General features: G+C 41.0%; 1 protein-coding gene across 2 annotated transcripts in view; it reads left to right on the top strand.

The window, feature by feature from the left end:
• The window catches only part of TAF2 (TATA-box binding protein associated factor 2), a 67833-nt gene extending 47798 nt beyond the window's left edge, over window positions 1-20035 (top strand). The window contains exons 22-26 of one of the 2 annotated variants that reach the window (XM_084747903.1): window positions 343-452; window positions 4253-4482; window positions 6592-6697; window positions 11841-11963; window positions 18528-20035. In XM_084747903.1, coding sequence (XP_084604029.1) covers window positions 343-452; window positions 4253-4482; window positions 6592-6697; window positions 11841-11963; window positions 18528-18787 — 829 coding nt within the window. In that variant the 3' untranslated portion in view covers window positions 18788-20035. Of the gene's footprint in view, window positions 1-342; window positions 453-4252; window positions 4483-6591; window positions 6698-11840; window positions 11964-17143; window positions 17553-18527 lie in introns of those variants that run through there. The other variant, XM_084747904.1, reaches the window with a different exon arrangement.
• Window positions 20036-24414: the final 4379 nt, after the last annotated feature.

Below are 24414 nucleotides of genomic sequence, written 5' to 3'. Positions count from 1 at the left end.
AAGTTTCAGGACAGCCAGGGCTACACACAGAAAAACTCTGTTTCAAATACCCCTTTCCCCCAACAAAAGAATGAGATGTTAAGATTTTATACTCAGATTGTAGAAGACCTTGTTTTTAGTCTAGATAATTGAAAACAATCCATAAGACATTTTTGGTGAGAAAATGCATGATAAATATTTAGGATTCATCATAAAGAACTTAGAAATGGAACTAAACACAAAAGTAGACATAATGGGAAAGGAGACTAATAGTTTTGTTATCTCCTATAATGTGTTTTATTCCTAGTACCAGTCAGCAAATGGTCAGTAAACAATCTTTTTTTTTTTTTTTCATTTTTGCAGGCATAAGATTCTAAACATGTTGACTAAGAATCCGCCATTTACAAAGAACATGGAGTCTCCTTTATGCAACGAAGCCCTTGTAGATCAGCTCTGGAAGCTCATGAATTCTGGTAAGAGAGCAGTGGCTTTTTTTCTTTTTAACTTTGTATTGACTCTTTGTGAGTTTCACTTCATACACCCCAGCCCCACTCATCTCCCTGCCCCCTCTTACCTACCCTCCACCCTTGCAACCTCCCCCAAAAGAAAGTAAAAAGCAAACAAAATAAAGAAAGCAAAGCATAGTGAACATCTGGCTTGGAAGCTGTTGTGTGTTACAGCGTACCCCACGGCATACCCCTCTGTCCACACATCTTCACTTGTAGGTGGTCATTGCAGTGAGTCGTTGGTCTGTTTCCAGGACACCAGTGAGTTTTTAAAAATTATTACTTACTTTCATTTTATATCAGATTTTCAAGGATGAGAGAGAAAGGGGGCGGGAGAGGAGGGAGAGAAAGAGACAGACACAGAGACAGAGACAGAGAGGAGAGATAAAGGGAGGGAGGGAGAGGGAGGGAGAGAGAGAGAGAGAGAGAGAGAATGAATAAACTGGAGCTTGCTAATTGGCTAGATTGGCAGGCAGCCTGTTGGTGTCTGTTTCCAGCTCCCTAGTGTAGGAAGCAGAGGCGCGTGTCACCACACCTGGCTTTCATATGGTACTAGGATCAAACTCGGGTCCTGAGGTGTAAGTTTCATGCCTTCTACTGTGTGACCCACTCTAGCTCCTCCTCCCATACTTCTTTAAAATAGGTTGTCACATTTTCATCGTGAGGTTATAACATTTGTTAAAGGATGTGTTCACTTTATGTAGAGATGAAAAATACCAATCTCACAAGTTTTTCAGGTAGTTAAAGGCCCATAAACATGAACCTAGTCTTTCTGCCTCTTCTCTGTGGCCTCCCAGTGGCCTTCTTCAGAGATAACTAATTTCTTTTTTATTTTTGCAGAATAATGAGCGAATGTAGACTATCAGATAACCTTCAGTTTTACAGACTACACACTGTTTTACATCTCGGAGGGCATGCCATCTTATCATAGTGTGAGTCTCCATCCTTTTGAGTGAGGTCAGGGAGTGGAAGGACTCAGGATGAAGGAGTACTTGAACAGGTTGCTGAGCTTACAGTCCAGCTCAGTTGTACTCTTTGTATAAGTAGCCTAACTCTGCCATATAAAAAATGCAGGCAGTTAAACTTGTGCCTGCAAACTGAGAAGTAAACAACTTAGTGTTGTAAAGCATGGTGTCTGCTGCACATTAAACATTCAGTGTTATGTTTCCTGTATAGCTGAGCTTTGTGTATAGTTAGTTTTTTCCTTCTGTGTTGGGGAATCAAGTTCAGGATCTTGATTAGGTGGCTATACTTTCAGCAGCCTCGGTAGTAACTTATCTGTAAGTCATTTTTATTTAATGGGGATACTAAATCTGTGAATTTATAAATGCCAAATATATTGAAAGACAGTTTTTGTTTTATCTCTTAAAAGATTGAAATTGTTATGCTGCTTTTCCTTGAAAGGTTTAATTGAAAGCTAGGCTGAAGTTATTTTGCTTAAACACTTGTTGCAAGTAGAGGGAGACTAGTGGGTATTTATTCTAATACTTAATTTTTATTTTCTAATACTTTAGATTTTTGAGTATGCTACTTTATTGCCTCTCTAGAATATGGAAATAGCTTACCATGCTAACCCCAGTGCTAACTCATTGAGTTACAAATTCTAAATCCTGATGTTTTAATTTTTTTTACTTGGTTTACTAATACTGAAATTCTAAGGACTATATAACTCCTATCCTCTCGTTTTTAATAATTGTACAGTAGCCATGGGAAATATACCAGTATTGCTATTTTGAAGAAATGTTAAAGTAGAAGTAATATGAAAGAAAAAGGAAAGTAGATGGCCCTTGTCTTCACAGAAATAAAAGTAATTGGGGGGCACACTTAGAAATGGCATTCTGCTCTGTAGAGTCCAGTGCAAACATGAGTCTGTGGTCAGCTGGAAATGAAAATAAAATCATTCTTTCATCTCAGAGTTTGTGAAGCAGTGAACTAAAGAACCCAGCACGTGGCCGGGATGTAGCAGTGCAGCAACATCTTGTTTCCATTTTTTAGTATCCTTGTTATTCTAGCAAACTGTACATCATACAATATTTCTTTTTTTAATTATTTAATTTTAATTTATGTGCATTGGTGTAAGGGTGTCAGATCTTGAAGTTACGGACAATTGTGAGCTGCCATGTGGGCTATGGGAACTGAACCCATGTTCTTTGGAAGAGCAGGTAATGCTCTTAACCACTGAGCCATCTCTTCAACCCCATAAAATATTTCTTAAAAATGCAAAAACTCCGGATTCAGGCAGAGCTCATGTGTGCTGTATTGTATTTATGTTGTAGTGGTGGTAAGGCTTTACTGTGCTGGGGATCAAGCCTAGGATCTGGTGGATGATCTTTGCGAACTGCATACTAGCTACATCCCAGGCACAAACATTTTAAAGTAACACCTGGCATTTTCTAACTCTATGTGTCATCACCTTTTTTTTTTTAAAAGGATTTATTTTTTTTAATTATGTATACAATAGTCTGTCTGTATGCCTGCAGGCCAGAAGAGGCCACCAGGTCTCATTATAGATGGCTGTGAGCCACCATGTGGTTGCTGGGAATTGAACTCGGGACCTCTGGAAGAGCAGCCACTGCTCTTAACCTCTGAGCCATCTTTCCAGCCCTGTATCATCATCTTAATGATTGTTATTTTATGAATGGAGGCATATTATAAGCAAAGATGTTAGATCATTTCCTAAGTCACTAAGTCTTGCTGAATCCTATGGGCCTTTTCTTGTTGGGTCTTCTGGGTTATCTGGTAGCCATACATAAATTTATATCAAGAACAAATAAACTGTACTGGGGTTGTGGCTCAGTTGTTAGAGTGCTTGCTTAGCACGCACACAGCCCTGCTCTTTATCACTGGCACCTTATAAACTTGGTACCTCTCTAGCCCTAAAACTGTATCAGAGGGCGCTGTATCAGAATCAGGGTAATCCCTCAGTCAGCTCAGGCGAGCCCTGGCAATGGTTTCAGTGTGTAGACTTTTAAATATTGGTTCCATTTAAAGTCTGTAGATGAGAGCATCATAGCCATTAAGGAAAAAATACGTGAGGCAAGATTGCCTTAACTGATTTCAGAAACTTTAATAAATATTTCATGCAACAATGTGAAGATATTTAACAGAATATTTTCTTCCTATACAATAAATCCACATTTAGAATTATGTTATATCAAGAAGTTGTACATTTTCATACTATACTTTTTTTTTTTTACTTCATTTAGTGACTTTGTATATGAGTGTAAGTGTGATGTGCATGGGTGGAGGTCAGAGGACAACTTGTGCGGGTCAGTTTCTCCTCTTCCTCTATGGTCCCAGGTGGTCGGGCTTGGTGGCAAGCACCTTTACCTGCTTAACCATCTTGCCATCTTTAAAACATCAAGTTAGTAAATGTCCAGGTCGGATGTATGTTTTAGTAGTTGCTTACTAGTGTGCCAACAAGTAGGCAGAGAATGAATGCATGTGGGATAATTGCTGAAGAGGAGGAATGGAAAGAAATAGAGTCAGAGCAACACTCCTGTTTAAACAGCAGGTTTTCACTTTAGCCTGGCAAGGTGATGTGGCAGATGAAGGCTCCTGCCACCAAGCGATGATTGAGGGTTGACCTCTAGGATCCACATGATGGAAAGAATTGATTACTGAAAATTGTCCTCTGGCTTCCACACATACACTATAGCACCTATACACATACATACATACATGCATACTCAGCTAATAGACTTTTTAAGTTTCTGAATTGATTTTGTAAGATTAATGGTGTGGTGATGGATTTCTTTGCCTTGTAGGTACTGCGCATGACTGGAGGTTGCGCTGTGGGGCTGTGGACTTGTACTTCACTCTGTTTGGCCTCAGTAGGCCTTCCTGTTTACCCTTGCCAGAGCTTGGGCTTGTTCTCAACCTAAAAGAGAAAAAGGCCGTCTTGAATCCCACCATAATTCCAGAAGCTGGAGCAGGCAACCAGGACTCTGCGAGTAACCCGGGCTGTCATGCACAGCTGGCTGGATTTCAAAACCCTGTGAGTGTCGTTTTAGTACTGAAGACAGCCTCACTACCCAGCACTACCTGAGGGGACAATGTCTTCTGTGAATCAGTCAGTTCTCTAACCTCAGGTCACTGCCATTTTAACCGCCAACTCATGTTTGCTTAGCATTTTACAGTTCATAAGATAAGACTGTCATCACATGACTACATGTAACAAATGTGCTCCAGTCTACGTATGTGATGATGTAAGATTCTTTTGGACCACAGGATTTCTCCTCTGCATAGTACAAAATAAGACTGCACACAGATTCAGTTCACAGAGCCTGTTGCACATCAGCCTGTCTTGTCTGTGTGTACCAATGGCAACTGGCAGGACCCTGTCTTTAAGCTGCTTGCTGCACAGGATAAGCACATAGCAAATATGAAAATGAATATAAATGAAAATAAATAATGAGTAATCTGATGATTTGGGAGGAGATGATACATTACATTTTAGAATTTATATATATATGGTTTGCCTTTAGAAAACCCTTTCTTTCAAGCTCTGCATTGTAAATTTCCAGACTCTGTAAAAAGAGCATGTGTAAATCATTTCACTATAAAGAGATTTTTCAGAAATGACTTTCATACTGGTGAAACAGTGTCTGCTGTACTCCAGCCTTCTGTTTTCAGCAGTATTCAGACCAAACTGCTATTAGCCATTCCCTACTGATGTTTGACACTTGAAACGCAGACTCCGTTTATGATTATCTGGAGTATAATCACATTGATTGTAAAGTGTGTCCTAAGGTTTGGGTTGCGGAGAAGTAACAACAACCCTTTTGTGGCAGGAAAAAGTCCTCTTAATAAAGAGCTTGCTGCCCCCCACCCCCCCTCAGCATCGTGCACTCATGTGCGCTCATGTCAGGTGACTCACAGTAGCCTCTGACTCTTGCCCCACGGGAGCCAATTCCCTATGTTGGTGTCCCATCACTGCACATGTGTGAGTATTCCCCTATACACACAGATACATACGTAATTTTAATTAAAATAATAAAGCTGGCTGGGTAGTGGTGGCATATGCCTTTAATCCCAGCACTGGGGAGGTAGAGGCAGGTAAATCTTTGAGGCCTACAGAGTGAGTTCTGGGACAGCCAAGGCCACAGAGAGAAACTCTGTTTGAGAAAACCAAAATAAATCTTCAGAGAAATATGAAGTTCATTTTGGGGGGGAAAAATCTTTAAAAGTTGACAGACATGACTGGCCTCACAAAAGACAGGAACAACCTAAACGTTTTCACACCAATTCCTGATAACTTTCAGTCACTGCACATGCTGTTCTGTGTGGTTGTTTCAGCTGTTCAGTTTTTAGCTGTGCTATGAGCTGCTTGTTTGCAGAAATCTAATTTTGGCTGTAAGGGTTACCACAGGAAGAGGATCACATTGTAATAAGCATGCTGTGTTGTGAGAGGGGGGACGAGGGGGGCTGGCTCCCCGGGGGTCACCACTAGAACCCGGGTGTGTACTGGAGAAGAATGAGGCTAGCGCTGAAGGCAAGCTCACCCTCCGAGCCGGAGGTGGTTACTCTGTTAGCTGTGTAGACCTTCCTGGAACCCTACTCAATACTTGCAGTAGTTTTCCCTTAGCAGGAACACATTGGAAAGACCAAATCATTAAAGGACTGAGTCTCCTAAAGCATTCCATTCAGCTATTTAACTTACTGTGCATTTCTTCACATTAGAGCAAGGAGCTATACACGTGTACATTTCCACCGTAGCTTACTAGCTCCTACACTTTACAGGCTTTAGTTGCTATTCACAGTAATTTTTGGTTTGATTTTTTTTTTGTTTGTTTGTTTTGTTTTTTGAAACGGAATTTCCTTGTGTAGCCCTGGCTGTCCTGGACTCACTCTGTAGACCAGGCTGGCCTTGAACTCACAGAGGTCCACCTGCCTCTGCCTCTGAGTGCTGGGACTACAGGTGTGTACCATCACACCTGGATCACAGGAATATTTTTCTTTCAGTAATTTTTGAAGGCAAGACATTATTTTTCTTTTTAAGATTATAATGGGTCTATTCTTTGGCCTCTCTTCCACTTGTCCTGAAAGATAATATCTGGCCGTAAAGTGATGCCATGACTCTCTGTTCTTTTTGTGTGCACTCTAGTTTTCAAGTTCTCAAGATGAAGAAGAGGTTGATATGGACACTGTTCATGATAGTCAGGCCTTCATTTCCCATCATCTGAACATGCTTGAAAGGCCATCCACCCCCGGTAAGGATAATGCACTGTGGTCTTGGGGGAGATGGGGAGTGTTCTCCTGTATCTGTTATAAGGTCTGTTGGTTTACTTTTAAATGAGCAAGTGTAAAATTGAGAAACACTGACAAAATAATAAATTGTAGAAAATAACTTCTTGGAGGTTTGGCAAGATGGCACGGTGGGTACAGGAATTGGTTATACAAGACTGGTACCCTGGAACCCTCCTGTAAAGATGGAAGGAGAGAACCAACCTCATCCATCTGTGTATTATAACATGTGTTTGTATTTGTGTGCACACACAGACACACACAGATATACAGACACGCACACACACACACACACACACACACACACACACACACGAGCACGCACGCATGCACAAAATTAACAAGTGCTTCTTTCAGTTGGTTGTATTATGTCAGTTCTCTACATAGGGACCTCCAGGCCAGCCAGAGCTACATAGTGACGCCTTGTCTCCCCCTCCCCCTAAAACATCTGGATCTTTGTAAGATACTTATTTGGCTAGAGTTACATTTAAAATAGTTTTTAAAAGATTTATTTATTTATTAAATATACAGTGTTTTGCTTGAATGTACACCTGCACACCAGAAAAGGGCACCAGATCTCGTTATAGATGGTTGTGAGCCACCATGTGGCTGCTGGGAATTGAACTCAGTACCTTTGGAAGAGCAGCCAGTGCCCTTGAGCCATCTCTTCAGTCGTCCCCCCCCGCACCATTTTTTAAACTAAAAGCGTTGTGTTCCATTATACTACTTTTTTGATCTGCTCGTTTCATATAATTTAATATTATAGATTTTCATCTATTTTTCAACTACCATATCTTTTGTTGGTTGTGCCATCTTGGTAATAACTACAGATGATAAACTTAGGTCTATCTCTTCCATTCTGCATGTATACAAATATGTATGTATAGGTTCATGTGTGGATACACACATGGATGGAGATCACAGCTCTGGGTGTCATTCTTCAGTCACCGTCTACCCTGTTGAGACAGTGAGCTTCCAGGGTGTGCCTGTCTACCTCCTATCTAGCCATTGCTAGAATAAAAACATGTGCCATTGGACCAAGTCCAAACTGAGGTCCTTGTACCTGTGAAACAAAAGACTGATCCATTTTCTCAGCTTGGATTTGTTCTGAGTTTTCCCCCCCTCTTATGAGTTTGATACCCCCCCTTTTTCCCCCTTGAGTACTTCTGTTCTTTTTTCTGATTATATGAAAATCTTAAAATGGGTGGTAGTAGCAAATGCCTTCAATCCCAGCACTCTGGAGGCAGATGTAAGCAGATCTCTGAGTTCAAGGCCAGCCTTTTCTACAGAGCAATTCCAGGACAGCCAGGGCTACAGAGTAACCCTGTCTCAAAATAAACACACACACAAGAACATCCTAGTCCTGGCCTGCACTTTTTAAATGGTCTTTATGTCCCTGTATTAATCTGTTTTACAGGCACTTTTTGTTGTTTAATGCATTTCAGTTGGAAGCCTACATTGACAGGTGTCACAGAGCTACATCAGCCTGTTTGCTTGATAGAGTGACTTCTGTACTATGATTCTCAGTGAGTGAATGTCTGCTAGTGAGATGTGTTTCTTGGAGAAATCAGTGGCTCCAAGTTTTTTAGTCTAATCATCTAGTTTTCCTCTCTTTTTAATTTTTATTTATTTTGACATTTTTATACATATGTACACAGTATCGTGATTATGTTCATCCCGTTGTCTTTGCGTCCCCTTTCCTTTCCTTCTGACTCTTTTATGTGTCCTACCTAGTACTCCAGTGGCTGTGCTGTTAGCTAATGATCCCCCTCCTTAAGCAATCATTAAAGTCTTTACAAGAAGAGGTGGGGCCTTACAGATAACTCTATTCATGAGGAAGTGTGCAGATGTCTCTAACTGCTGCTGTTCATGATCACAGTGGCAGTGATGTGCCTTGGGTCTCTTACTGTAAGCTGAGCCTTCCTCTGTTATTCATTCTCAGCACTTTGGCCAGATAGGAATCTACATTAATTGTCATGTTCTCCAAAAAAAGTTTCGCCACCCTGGCTGAGAGCCACAATGGTCTTAGAATAAACATGAATATTTAAAATGCAGTTTGACGTTTTCAACAGTGATAGTATGTGCTCCAGTTGGGCCGATACCCTCTCAGCCATAGGCTTTGACCAGGTTTATAGTGTCAGGTGTGCATTCTCTCTTGTGAAACAGGCATCAAAACCAATCACAGAAACATTTGCTATTCCACAAATAGTTGTGCCACTGTTGCACCAGTAGGCATACATTACCTGGCAGGTCAGTATTGTAGCACACACTAGTCCGCAGCTGTGTGAGACCATGGATCCTTACCAGCAGCCTACATTGTACCTTTCACACTGTAAACACTAGTAAGCCGAGAGGGAGTATCCAGTCAGTTCTATCTTCAGTTCTTTGTATCCTGTAACCAAGGTGTATGGTGTAGTCAGTAAAAGGGCTTAACATCTAATTCTAGTGTGCATCCTAGAGCACTGACAACAGCCTGCCTTCTTTTAATAAGATTTACTTTTATAATTGCTCTTAGTGTGAGTGGCTTGGGGATGGTGGTCAAGTAAAAGCCAGAAGAGCATGTCAGATTCCTTTGAGTTAGAGTTATAAAAGTTGTGCCTCTTGACATGGGTGCTTGGAACTGAACTCAGGTCCTTTGGAAGTGCAGCAGATGCTTTTAATTGCTGAGCTATCTTCCATCCCTATAGCCTTTACTCTTGGCCTGTCTGCAGCCTCCGTGGCAGACAACTCGTGCTGCACCTGGCAGCGGTGTTCTTCCTTGAGCCCATACCTTCTAGAAGAGCATTATCTGTCCAGCTTTCTTCTGTATGTGGTATTCCTTTACATGCCTTTTGCCGTGTTTGTTTGCTCACCATGAGTCATCTTAGTTTGACATGTTTTGAAATGTCTGTTTCTCTTATTAATTAAAAAATATTTGTTGACTTCAGCATTCTTGGTTAGCAGCTGTTTTCTTTCGGGGTTTGAGTGTGGTCTTGCCATGTTTTTCTGGCTCTTGGGGTTGCTGATGAGAGGTCAGTTGCTGTTCTGATGCATTTATCTTTGTAAATGTGTTGCTGTATTTCCCTTGTAGCTTTTAAAAATTATTTACTTTTTAATGCTAGGTCTTCTGTATCACAGGCTGGTCTTGAACTTTCTGTGTAGCTAGAAGTGAGCTTGTTATCTTCCTGCCTTTCCTTCCTCAGTCCTGGGGTTACAGATGTTCATCACCCATGACAGGTCTTGTTCTAGGCTGGAGACTGAGCCCAGGGCTTCATATATGCTAAGCAAACACTGTCAGCTGACTACATGTCCAGTCTCTTCACAGCTTTCAATGTTCTTTGTTTGCTCTGTATGTTTTAAAATTTCCCTGGTACATATCATGGAAAGGCTCCTCTCCACTCCTGTCTAGTTGAGCTTCTAAATGCCTCTTGTGTTGGGAGGTTTTATTTCTCTAGATTTGAGAGATTCTCTGTTATAATTTCTCGAGACTCTGTCTTTGGTATCAGTTCTTCCTTCTAGCCTGTGGATAGATAGTCTTCTAAGCGTTTTTCTGTCTTTTGTTTGTTTGTTTTTTGAGCCAGGGTTTCTCTGTAATCGCCCTGGCTATCCTGGAACTCACTTTGTAGACCAGGCTGGCCTGGACCTCAGAGAGATGCACTGGCCTCGGCTTCCAGTGCTGGGATTAAAGGTGTGCGCCTGCTACAGCCTTAGGTTTTATCTCTTGATTATATGTCAGAGCTCTTAGACAGTGCAGTCATGCTGTGTAGCTTTTTTCTTTTTCCCCCTCCTTATTTATTAGTATTTGAATTCAGTATTTATTTTCCTTGTGGTGTATGTGTGTGTGTATCTGTCTGTCTGTCTGTCTGTCTCTGTGTGTGTGGTGTGTGTGTGTGTGTGTGTGTGTGTGTGTGTGTGTGTGTGTGTGTTTGTGTGTGCCTCAGTACACATATAGAAGTTGTAGGGCACTTGTAGGAGTCATTTCTTTCCCTTCTCCCATATGGGTCTCAGGAACTGTAGTCAGGTTTTTAGGCTTGGCAGCAGGACCATTTTCTCCATTAACCTCGCCTTCCATCCTGATACTCATTTTCTGCTTAGCTGAATCTGTGAAAACTTCACTGTAGTTTTTATTTAGTTCATTTTTTTCATTTCCAACAATTTTTTTCTCAAAAATTAATTTCCTTCTTGAAATTTTTTTCTACACTGATGATTTTTTTTTTAAATCCATATTACTCAATTCCTGTCTGCTTTTCCAACTTTCTTCTCTGCGTTGCTGAGTGTCTCCATCTACTTGTTCATAACATTCTTGAGGCCACTCATCATTTTTATTAGGTGGAGTTTAGGTACTTTGGTGTTCAGTAGGTGAGCAGGTAAGCTCTTTTGGAGGAGACATGTTGCCTTGCTTTCCACATTTTTTGGGTCTCTGTGTTGCAGTTTATGCCTCTGTTGGTCTGGACACTTCTGGTTTTATTATTGATCAGCCCAGTCTTGAGGGTTCAGCCACTACTGCCACTGAGAACAGAAAGCAAGCTACTGAGCCAGTAACAGCAAGCTGTAAAGAACACAGGAGCACGTAGATCAGCTAAAGCCTGCTGACACACACTAATGACTTGGAGAGGAAATGGGGAACTATTGTGTTACTGTTAGCACGTTTGTGTGTAAGTTTGGGACTAGAATCTGCCCTCTGGGTTCTATTATAATCCTATTTTATGTTACACCATTAATACTACTTCTTGCTTTAAATGCTTTTGTAATTCCTAAGTTATTTTGATGTATTGAATAAGTTTGATAATTGAAATGTTTTTAGGAAATTTTACAAACTATACACAAAAGCCAAATAAATAATAACATATAGGAAGTTGCTCCAGAAGCAGAGTATAGGGTCTAATTTATGTGTTTGGCAAGTTGTTCAAGTTTATTGACTCTCAAGTGTGAATTTTCTCAGATTGAGGCAATAGGACAAAGGATTAAATTACTTGTGATCTTTAGTAGCCTTAATATTGTATTGTTTTTATGATTAGAGTTTTGCTAGGGTTGAACTACTTCAGGTTCTAAAGCTAACATGTGAAACCTGTCGAGCTTTTTCTGCTTTTTGGAAACAAAGAAATATGCTTTCCTTTTTTGATCTTTTAGGGCTTTCTAAGTATCGGCCATCCAGCTCCAGATCTTCCTTAGTGCCCCAGCATTCGTTAGTCTGTGACATCACACCAACCACTAAACCCCAGTGGACTATGGAACTATCTCGAAAGGGAGCAGGTACAGCTAGTTGTTTTTTGTTTATTTGTTTGTTTGTTTGTTTTGTCTCAAGAAAACCTAAAAGTCAGAGTTAATGTATTAATTAAAACATACTGGAAAGATAGAGAACTTAATCTTCTTGCAATAGAGTGGGTTTATATTATGTAAATTCAAAGACTATTTCAGATTAGTATTTATCTGTTTAAAAATTTGTGTTTGTGTTATAGAACCTTTGTAATTAACAAAAAATGATGAGAAAGAAATCCTCCTTCATCATGCTGTTGTGTACCCATTGTAATAACTATCTGCTCTTGCCTTGCCAACAAGTGTTCACCTCAATACAAACCTTAGTCCTATGGTTTATGTCCTTAGTGTATGTCCCTATACTTTCATACAATCACAGAGGAACCACTTGTATCTCACCCAGTGCTCAGGATTGCTGTTTCATTCATGAAAGTGTAGTACTAGACAGAGACAACTTGTATTTAAAGTGTCTCATACAGGGCTGGCAAGATGGCTCTGAGGGAAAGGTGGGCCCTGCCAAGCCAAGCCTGACAACCTGAGTTTGATGCCTAGAACCGTGATGGAAGGAGAGAATTGAAGTTGTCCTCTGAGCTACACACACACACACACACACACACACACACACACACACACACACACAAACACAAGTTTAAATTAGTCCATGCTAACTAGGCTTGCCTAGGAAAGGAAGCTCAGCTGGGTTGTCCTTAGTACTTAGTTACCCATTGTACATGATCTTCTGCTTCTTATGCTCCTCTGTTGTAATAAAACAAAGGCTGGAAGCCAAATAAATAGTGACTGTCAGATGCTATGAACTACCAGGAAACAAAAGATTAAGGTTTCAAATATTGAAGGAAAGGAGTAGGAAAGAAAGCCACACAAGCAAGGTGCTTCTGAAGACTGGGTTTTCCAAAAGTCGATAGTAGACCTTGAACACGTACAGACTTCTGCTTATGTTTCAGCAGGTGGGTTTTTGCTTGGGTAATGTATGCCTTTGTATGATATAAATGAAAGAGTAGTATTTATTGATTGAAGAAGGAGCCCAGGGACTAGCTGTGATTTATAGCAGGCTTCAGCCAAAAGCAGCAGCTCAGAATACATGAGTGCTAAGACCATAGACAGTTGTCTGCCAAAAGCTTTTGTAAGGTGCACACATTCCCTGTAATAGACGCACGTGCTCAGTGCGTTCACGAGTCCAGCTGGGGCTTTGGCTTGTATCTCCACGAATGGAGAGTCTGAGAGATGGGTTCTTTTGCTCCTCCTCCCACTTCACTCTTCCTCACTTCTCTCACCTCTCTTCTTGTCCTTTTCCCTCACTTCTTCCCATGTGTGTAGTTGTGTGCATATCTGTGTCTGTGTTGTGTGTTGCTGGAGATGGAACCCAAAGCCTCTACAAGCTCTAGATCTCTTCTAAACTATACTCCTAACTTCTGTATGCTCTTGACTTTGGTTTGCTCTAGTTTTGCAAAATTGTTATACCTATTAAACTTTCACTACATATGGAGAGTTTTTACTCATCTGGAGTTACAGCTTATGCTGTTTCAGACTTCTTAACATTACTTTGAAAGTGATTCTTTGACCTTCTCCTTACCTGTGTAAAAGTCAGTTCTGCATTTTCTAGAGTCAAGTCAATTGCTGTTCCAAAAAGAGTTTGAATACATTTGTTTAAATTGTCTTAATGATGTGGAACATGAACTATAAAAAACAAATTTTTAATATCTTCCTGTGTAGTTTTGTATTATTGCTCTGGTATTACTTTGAAAAACAAGTTTTCAGCTTTATTTAGTTGCTTCTTCATGGTATTACCCAGTGTCATCATCTGGGAAGATCATGGAAAGCTAAAAACAGACCTATAGGTGGGAATAAGGGAAGCCTAGAAAGTTGAGACTTAGCTGTTAACCATGGTAGGGCACAGAATACACAGCTAAATGGACTAATATGGTAAGCTTTAATATGGTTTTAAAAAATTGTGTTGCATTTGTAAGTGTGTTTGTGTGGCTCGCTGTACTGTAGCCTGTGTGTGGTGGGTTAGAGACAACTAGAGGGAGTTGGTTCTCTCTTTCCCTCCAAGCATGAAACTCCAGTTGCTAGGCTTGGTAAAGCACCCTGCCCACTGAACTGGCCTTCTGACCCTTCAGTTGTAATTTTTGATGTTTATATAGCATTCCTTTATAACATCCATTAACTATGGTGATGCTGTTAGTTCCTTATGACTTTGAGCAACAATTAGACATTTAGAAGACAACTTAGAATTTAGAAGGCCTTTGTTTTACAAAGGGCAGAATTCTAAAGGTGTGTGTGTGTGTGTGTGTGTGTGTGTGTGTGTGTGTGTGTGTGTGTGTGTGTTTAATTTCAAACATAGCTTTTTCCTAACATTGATACACTGAAAAAAGTAATTTTGTCTAAACACAAGAAAAGGTCTTAACAGACTATAAATAAGCAGTAGAAGTGTCAACCTACTTCCTTTCTCATTTGTACATTTCTTTATTTTTGTCCGTGTATATGCGCTTATATCACATTGCACATGTAGAGGACAGTTTGCAGGAGTCAGTTCTCTCCTTTCACCAAGTGGGTTCTGGGATCGAACAGGTTGTCAGCTTGGTGGTAAGCATCTTCAACTGTTGAGCCATTCTGCTGGCCCCAAAGGGAAGAAGTGTCACTCCTGGCTGGTGTAACGGTATTTCTGTAGGAGCATCACTCAGACCATCTTTTGATTTGTCAGAAATTCAGTGTTAGTCTAAACCAAGAAATATCAGATAAGTTGGTAGCAAAGGGGAGTTCCTCTCTTTTGCCTCCCACCAGAGCTGGGGATATGTAGGAGCAAGATCTGTCTGTGCCCAAGTTTGGTCCCTGAGAGAAAGAACAGCTATGTCCTCCCTCTGCCTGTGGATCTAGATTAAAAAGCTCATGGGGGTTTTGTAGAGTCATGTCCACCTGAGGTCTCTCATTCATACTAGCTAAAACTTGTTTAAAATTTTTTGCTCTAGTTGACTAAAAATGGAGAGACTGCACATAAAAATCTAGTTGACTTGCAGCTTTTCTTAAAATATTTAAATAAAACTCCTTTTAGCAGTGCTCCTTTACTCTTTTATGTTTTTCCTCAGGGTCAGGGCTGTTGAGTGTGTGTCCCTTCTTGCTCTGCTCACAAGGTGAAGTGATGTCTCATATGTCTTAATGACTTAGAGCCAAGGGGCCAGATGGTGTTCAAGAACATAACTGTGTTACAGGTCTCATCTAGGAGGGGTACAAATAAAGCAAGACACACCGCGGTAGGCAAGGTGAAGAAAGATGCATATTTTGTTAGTAGAGGACAGTGATGACGTACTTTTAATACCTCCTACACACACACACACACACACACACACACACACACACACACACACACACGCTCCTTCTGTCTTCCTGTATATGAGGGTAAAGATATTAGAGTGTGATTTTGTGAAGGCAGTAGGTCTCAAAGGATAACAAAGGAGAGGTGTGAGAGTGGTTCCCTTCAGTACCGTTGCCTTCCTGTCCTGAGGTAAGACTAGCCAGGAAGAGCTGTGTGGTTCCATGGGTGACAGGCTTGAGCTTCGCACAGCCTTTCCCTCTCTACCACAAGGTGGAGGCAACAGGGCTGCCTGCAGGTTTATGTAGTGCTGTCAGGGACAAAGACAGCGGAGGAGTGACTGTGAAACAGATGGAGTTCCCCAGTGGTTTGGAGGGGAAGGCTAGAGCCCCGCAGCTGCTCAGGGCTGCTGGGTTATGTAATGCCTTCTTGCATAATTCAGAAAGCACAAGTCTAGTACTTGAAATCTTACTTTGAATTAAAACAGTTTGTTTTACAAAGCTTGGATGCTTTCCCCAGAGATCTTTCTTTTGGAACTCAAGATGAAAAACAGACTGGATTTTTTTTTTTGTTTGTTTTTGTTTTTAATGTTTAAATTACAATGATATATTCTAACATCTTTTTAAAAAATTATTTATTTAATCTAAAGAACCAAAGAACAGAATTCATGTCTTTTCTAACAAACTACAGGCTTTGTCTTAAATATGAGTATATACCTACCTAATGTAACTGAAGTCAATAAAATTAGCAGATTGTTCACTGTTGCTCAGGCATTCTTATCAGATGGCCTGCCGAGCTTGCAAGTTAGGCTTCTGTTAAGTAAGTTTGTTTGTTTCACATATGTTAAGCTTCTTTGCCTGTGTGTTTGTTTGTTTGTTTAAATTTGATCTTTGGAAAGATTTTACATTGGGCAGAACAATTCAGAATATCTTTTGTATAACAGAAATGAACAAATTACAGTATTTGATTATATGTATCTCCTTCCTCTACCATATCTACTACTTAAAATTAAAAAGACATCTCAAGTCGCTGACAGGGCTTTGCTGGCTTAAAGGTGACTGCTACTGAGCCATGCTGCGCCTTCTCTATGGCTCTGTTTTTATTTTTAGAAGCATTTGTTTAAATCTGCCCACAGAAAGTCCACTCTGCATTCCTCTCTCATTCACCTTTCTACATTTGTATTATGGTCTATATCTTTTTCTCCCTCCACCCTGCAATGAATCTGTTAAAGAAATCATTTTTATCTGTGGTTTTCAGGTGTATATTTTGCTGTTTATATGTGGTGCAGTTAACACAATACAGTTCAGTTTAATTTCTGTAAAAGTAGAACCCTGTCTAGACCGACAGTTGGATTCAGGCTTGTAAGTGGAGTGTATCTCCATTCGGAAGCTCCTGATAGCTGGTTGGTTCTTTCGTGAGGTTAATTATTGTGGATGTTCAGGGTCTAGATGCATTAATTTGTGCAGAATTACAAAGTAGTGTTATTATAATTAATTTTTCTATTTTTATTTATAAGATGTATTATTTCTGTAAAGCTAAATTCCTCTTTATTATTGCTCACTGGTATGAGTCATGTAAGAAAGCCTAGATAAATGCCTAATTCTCTGTGCACTTAATACTTTTCAAAGCAATGAATGCATTGACCAGCATTTATAGTGGTGCTCAGTTTCAGTTTATAGCATTTATTATCCAGGATTAGTTTTGAAGCCGCTGTTGTCTTTGGAAATCCTTAAAGGCTGACTCCTGAGTCACTCGGGCAAGTTCTTTGTTCTTTGTTGTTGTGTCTGATGCTTCAGGCTCATCCTATAAATATATTCCGGCTCAAACTGGACCCCGTGTTTTATCACAGGAGCTGTAGATCCTGTCGCCGAGATTCGTAAAGCTAGTTAACTTTCTGTGTTCTCAGAAAATCAAGCAAAAGTCAAGAGTTTTAGTCAAGGTATCCTGTTGAGAGCTCTAAGGCCTGCAGGTGAAGATGGATTCACCTTCAGTGTGGCTGTAGGTAGTCCCTGGAAAACAGCGAACTCACAGACTCGTATTTGACCTTTGCCTCTGCTGGAAAGCATGGCTTCAGGATAGCTGTTGGCTTTCCTGAAACCCAAGCTACTTGGCCAGTGTTTCTGAGTGATGATGAAAGTGCAGCACAGGACCCGAGACCTGAGAAGTGCAGAGAGTTCGTTAGCTTAGGCGGTTGCCAAGCAGAGCTGATGGAGGATGGCAGGTGACAAGCTGGGAGCTCGGCTGTTTATATGACTTTATCATTGTCCCTTTTCCCTGTTACCTGGCTGTTTATGACTTTATCATTGTCCCTTTTCCCTGTTACCTGGTTGTTTATGACTTTATCATTGTCCCTTTTCCCTGTTACCTGGCTGTTTATGACTTTATCATTGTCCCTTTTCCCTGTTACCTGCCTGTTTTGTCAGAGATGAGTCTGATTTTCTGTATTTCTAGCATGAGGAACATACTTAGTTCATTCAAGATTGAAGTTAAGCTCGTAATAGCACATTTTGTGACTGTTACAGTGTCCTTGGTCAACAGGTTATTAGAACTGAAGGGAGCGTTTGAGGACACTGAGTCACTTTGTAGACGAGATACAGTACATACTAAAGGCTGACTGGACAGCGTGATCTAGAACGTGGTCTCGTGAGTTTCAGTCCTGCCTCTTTTACTGACACAACTCTTTGAGAGCGTTTCCCTTCATAGCCTCCCCCACTTTTCTGGGCCTTTATTGTATGTTCCGAGTCTTCCAGAAGAGTTTACCTTTACCTGTATATTCCCAGAAGTCATCGAGGGAGTGAAAGGAGCATTTAATTTTCACTAAGATACCATTATAAGTAACTAGCATAGTGTATTTGTATATTAATAATTTTCTAAGTGACCCAATAAAGTCCAGCCCCCTCCATATTAGTTCAGAGCAGAGCAGTATTTAAAGGAACTATACATTCCATTGGCCAGTATAGGTTTTGGTATATAGCACACAGATAATCATTGTTTGATCATAATCCTTTAAAAATTAACATTCAAAGGATGGTTTGCTAATACACTAGCATATACTATAATTTTTTTGTAGGCCACATGGACCTAAAATTGTTAATTGCCAGCCAAGATGCTGGCGGTTCTGTTGAACTAATTAGCTATTGTATTTGGGTAGCCTATGAGACTGTCATCACCTTCCTCTGAGGATAGCTGTACTTACTATCAGCAGACCCTCACTCGGTGTTTTCATCTTGAAGGTAAAGAGCAGCCTTTGGAGATGAGTGTGCATCCCATGGTCGCGACTCCGCTCTCGGTGTTTGCTAAGGAGTCTATGGCCTCCAGACACAGTGAGCACCATCACCACCATCATCACGAGCACAAGAAGAAGAAGAAGAAGCACAAGCACAAACACAAGCACAAGCACAAACACGACGGCAAGGACAAGGACAAGGAGCCCTTTGCCTTCTCCAGTCCCGCCAGCGGCAGGTCTGTGCGCTCCCCGTCACTCTCGGACTGAGCCCTGCCCAGGACGAGGGCCTGGAGCCTGGTCCACTATATAGAAAGACACCAGCGGGGAGTATGGAGAGACCAGGGCACACTGGAGTTCTGCATTTGGTTCCTGCTAGTTTACAGTTGGGATCTAAATAGGAATGCATGTTTTGGTTCCGGATGAACTGCTTCTTCCCTCGATTCTTCCTGAAAACACAGAGTGACTTCTTTTTATAAAAGCCTTCATCTGCACTGCAGACCCATTCACTTGCTGGCCTCCTGTGGACTGTCAACGTCAGGTGAGCTGCTTGAGAGCCTTCAAGGGCTGCCATGGGCAGAAGGACATTTTCAGCAGAAGGAACTGCCAGATCTGTAGTGCCCAGCGTTCCCAGAAGTGCTCAGTGACACCAACTTGGAATTGCTGGGCCGAGTGGCTCTTCTGTGGGACCCCTCCCTCTCACCTGCTTTTTGTGTTAGCCATAGAAACTAAGCACCATCGTTTACGGGCAAAGAATCTTATATTTCCTTTTACCCAAAATATAAAAACATTTTGAACAAAATTATTTTTTAAAAAATTTAAAGTAACTATCTTTTGATAGTACCTTTGGTGATCGTGCTGTTGCGGTGCCGCAGAACCGTCAGAGCCACCATTATCCTCAAATCAAGATGTCTAAATTACGTTTTGTTTTGTCTCCACTGAGTATAAGCAGATGTATTCATATGACAAATATGTTCTGCTGAATGTGGACAGTTTACACACCCAACACATACTATTTCTAAAATGACCCTGGACATAAGCCAGGGTTGGTGGAGCATGCTTGCCGTCCCAGCGCTTGGGAGGTAGAGACAGGAGGATCATTGAAGACCAGCCTGAGATACATGAGACTCCATATCAAAAAAGCAAGTAACAAAAGTTACTCTATATAGCAACCACGGTATTTTGAAAAGGTGTGTTTCTTTGTTGTTTACTAGCTTGGACATAGAGAATCTGGCCCACACTGGAGTCTACCAGCTGCAGTTTAAGACACAAGTCCGGTGCTTTGGTTTCATATTTTAACAGTTCTGTGGTTTGTTTTGTTTTGGCTTTGTTTCTTGTTCTGAATTTACCAGCTTCTATGTTAAATATCTATTCAGTTTTTATCATTTACCTTGTCACACATGTTTGACTAAATTCTTGATCTCAGAATAAATATTTTAAATGGGATCTAATAATGCTGGACTTTTAAATATACTCAGTTGTATTTAAATTGTTTAATAAATAACTTTTTAAGTTGAACATTCTGCCTTCGTATCACTTTATCATTTTTGTAACCCTCTTGAGTGTGTGTAGATAATATGCCTGTTCACATTTCCAGAGCTTTGAAATGAGTGGGATTTGAACTCTCCCCAGTATCAGAGTAATTTCGGTAGACAGAGATGAGGTTAAGGTCTGTGCAGAAGAAACAGTATCTTCAAAGCAGGGTTGTGTGCAGGAATTAGAAAACAGAGCACTTGATCTGAACTGAGAGTACAAAGGAAGTGCAGTCAGGTAGTGTTTGTTTGAGTGGGGCTCTCACTGTGCTGTTCTTTCTGACTTGGAACTCACTGTGTAGATCGGGCTAGGCTTGAACTCAAAGGTCATCTGTGCCTGCCGAGTGCTGGGATTAAAGGTGGGTATCACCACATTTAGGCCTGTGATCAACCTGTAAAATGGCCTAAAGTTCGCCTTCTTACAGATTTAAATTAACTGAATGTTGGCCAACTCCAGTTAGTTTTGAAAAATGGAAATTTTGGTGTATAGTAACACTGTATATAGAAATTAGAACCTTGGCATCTCAAAGGAATTATTTCTGTCATGGGCTGAAGAGAGTCACACTAGCTAGCTGCTATATAAGAGCCCTTCTGAACATCAGGTACAGCACTCGGACTTGGATCCATCTGTGCAGTTCTAAGCCAGGTAGGTACTCAGGAGGATCACACACTTCTTGGAAGGAACATATTTATGGCGGGCTCCAAATTACTTACGCTGCTGATTCAAAGTAGACAAAAAACATTATCTCAGGGCTGGAGATTTAGCTCAGTGGTAGAGCATTTCCCTAGCAAGCACAAGGCCCTGGGTTTGGGCCCCAGCTCTGGGGGGGGGGGGGGGGGACAAAAAACCATTATCTCTGGATTTGAAAATTGTTGATCATACATAGTCAACACAAACCTTAGTGTATCTCGGTCCTTCCTCAGAAGCCTTGTTAAAATCATTTTATTCCTTGGAGCTGGGCACACACATTTACATGCATATAGACACACAGTTGCGTTTTAAACTCATGATAGCAGATGATACACACTTGCAGAAGTTGTTTGTTTTTATATTTACTGATGGCTTCAAAACCTTTATGTCATAGTAAGCAGGTTTATTACTCCATGATTCTAGAAGACTTCTCTCTCTTTTTTTAAAGATTTATTTATTAATTTTGTGTATCTGCGTGCCAGAAGAGGGCATTATATCACATTATAGATGGTTGTGGGCCACCATGTGGTTGCTGGGCATTGAACTCAGGACCTCTGGAAGAGCAGACAGTGCTCCTAACCTCTGAGCCATCTCACCAGTCCCCGAAGATACTTTGTTGTGTAAAATACTGTTTAAATGTTTCCAACTTCTCTTTCATCCAGAGAGGGTTCACCTTAAACTTATTTTGATGAAAGGTGCTCTTGGCTTCCAGGATGCTACTCAACACTGTGTATTCCAAACTACATCTCCTTGGATTTCCAATGTTTCATGCTAAACTTTGTAGATTCTGGTCTGCTTTTAGACTGTGGATCTGTCTACTGTGGTAGGTTTTCATATGCTAGAGCTGATCTTTTACTTCTTTTTAGAGTTAGCGTATAAGATATTTCTTTTCCTTTTTAGCTTGTAACTTACATATGTACAGTTACTTTGTTGTAGTTTATGTTCCTTAGCATTAACAAATATTTAGATGACATCCCACGATCACAGCCCCACCACGCTCAAAATACCCTTCACCCCAAATTGCCACTCACTAATTTCTGTCCCTGTAATTTTACCCTTTAGCCACTGCTGATTTATTTTCTGTCCCTATAATTTCACCTCTTACATATCAATTTTCTAATTTTTTAAAATTTTAGGCAGAGTCTCCCTATCGCAGTGGCTCTCAACCTTTCTATGCTGCAGCCGTTTGATACAGTTCCTCACATTGTAGTGTCTTCCCCCCACATACATTTGTTTTTATTGCTACTTCTTAACTAATTTTGCTATTACTGCGAATCATAATGCAAATATCCGTGTTTTCCTGTGGTTTCAGGTGACCCATGTGAAAGAGTTGGATGACCCCCTTCCCCTGCCTCCCATCCCGCACACAGATTGCAACCCACAGGTTGAGAACTGATGCCTTGACTGGCCCATAAGTCACATAGATCTGCCTGCCTGTGCCTCCCACGTGTAGCCTCTCCTCACAGTTGTTTTTGTGGCTGACGTTCAGCAGTGGTTTTTACTATCTTAATGTGGTTATTCTTTTCAGGGCTGTTGCTTTAACTAGTACTACAGTTATTTCTTTTAGCATTCATGATAGGCTAGTTTATCATTTACAGTCCTCCTGTGGTTGTGCATGCCTGTAACCTTGGAAATGGGGCAGAAGATCAGAGCTCAAGGACAGTCTTGGCTGCAGAGTGAGTTTGAGGACAGTGTAGACAACAAAGCAGAAGAGAGCCTAATGAACCTCATTTAATTATGTAAATCATCTCTGTTCCATTGTGTGGTTGTTCTTTTCTTTATGCTAATTTTGTGCCTGGCTACTGTACTGATTGCTCATTTGCAACTTTCAAAGGCATTATTCTATTAAATAATGCTAACTTTATGGCTTTTTATACATGCACTTTTCTATTTCCTCCTTTTGTGTGATTTCACTCTCTTGCTGAACGAGAGCAGCCAGGCTGGGCATCCACTCAGCTGTGTGTGCGCCATTTACCTTCTGCTTAGTTGGCAGCCCTTTCTCGTGTGTTGTGGGTTGGAGTTTCACATTTTTCTTTGTTTCTGGGAAATTGGCATTTACAGTTTTGCTTCTTGTTCTTATTTGGATGATTCTTAAAAAGAGCAGAAAGGCTAGTTACTGTCATCAAAATCTCACGGATTATTTAAAAGGACAGCTCAAATCGAAATGCACCGAAGTCCTTGCTGGGAAAACTAGGCAGCTATTAGCTACCCATGACCGTCTGCTCTTCTCTTCTGTCTTCAATTTGTATTGCAGGCCAGTGAAATTCCTTCAGATCAAATGTACACTCACACAGATTTTTTTTCTGGCACCAATGACTTTTAGTTTAGCCCAGCCTTAGTGACTTGCTTCCAAACAATAAAATATGGAAAAGGAAAAACAGTGACTTTACCATACGGAATGCTGGCAGCTACCACCCAACCATGGTAAACAGCAGTGATATGCTGTGTTCACGCGCCTTCCATGTGGCTGGAGAAATTGCTCAGAGGACCTGGGTTTGGTTTCCAGCACCCACATGGTAGCTCACACCTGTCTGCAACTCCAGTTCTGTGCTCCCCAGCCACTGCACACATACACACAGGCAAAACACCTAGAGAAAGGCGCTTCTGTCTGGGTATGGGAATGCATGTTCTTGGTCTATGTTGTCAAATCATGAGGAACACAGGAACCTAAGCAGATGCAGGTTAATCTGCAAAGCTGCTACAGTTATAGGGAACAAGGGAGAAAGGGGGGGGGGGATTGAGATCACAGGAGAGTAAGAGCAATGCAGTATGTTTCTGGTGTGAGTCCTGTAAGAGGAAAAGGACTTTGATGGGAAAACAGATAAAATTCAAGTATGTTAAGGAATTTCTTCGATGTACTGGTATTGCTGCTATGATCTCAGTGTTAGTGTCCCCTGAAAATTTGTATATTAAAACCCGCTTGGGTTGGAGAGATGGCTCAGAGGTTAAGAGCAGTGGCTGTTTTTCCAGAGGTCCTGAGTTCAATTCCCAGCAACCACGATGATGGCTCACCACCATGAGATCTGGTGCCCTCTTCTGGCGTTCAGGTGTACATGCAGACACAATGTATACATTAAAAAAAAGGGGGGGGGTGGGGGAGGAAGAAAGAAAAGAAAAGAAAACCAACAAAACAAAAACCCAAACAAACAAATCAACCCTGCTCACTCCCAGATGATGTCTTTAAACAGTAGGAACTTTGAGATGTGACTAGGCATATGAGTTGAATTCCCCATGGGGTTAGCCCTGTCTAAGGGACCCCAGAAAGCTAGCTTGCTTCTTTGACTATGGGGACACAGGAAAAAGGCTCCACCCATCAGTCAGGAAGTAGGCCCTTGTCAGACACAACACCTGCCTGGCACCTCGACCTTGAATCTTCCAGTCTCTTACATGGACAGTAGCTTAGTTTTGTTGTTTATAAGTTACGCAGCTCATTATATTTGCTGTAGCTGTCTGCCTGGGCTAAGTAATTTTGTTTCTTAGATTTGATAAGTGTACTGTTGAAATATAAGATGCTAACAATAGAGGAAACTAGAGAAAGGCTATATAGAAATTCTTGTTAAGAAGTTGTGTGTGTGTGTATGTGTGTGTGTGTGTGTACCCTGTGGTGGTTAGAGATTGGCTTATAGTTTCTGTCTTACCATGTGGGTCCTGGGGATCAATGACTTGGTGACAAT

This window comes from Acomys minous (assembly GCF_964271855.1).
Source record: "Acomys minous genome assembly, chromosome: 12".
NCBI classification, from domain to species: domain Eukaryota; kingdom Metazoa; phylum Chordata; class Mammalia; order Rodentia; family Muridae; genus Acomys; species Acomys minous.
The sequence above is the reverse complement of the archived record's forward strand: the minus strand, read 5'-3'. Positions and strand labels throughout refer to the sequence as shown.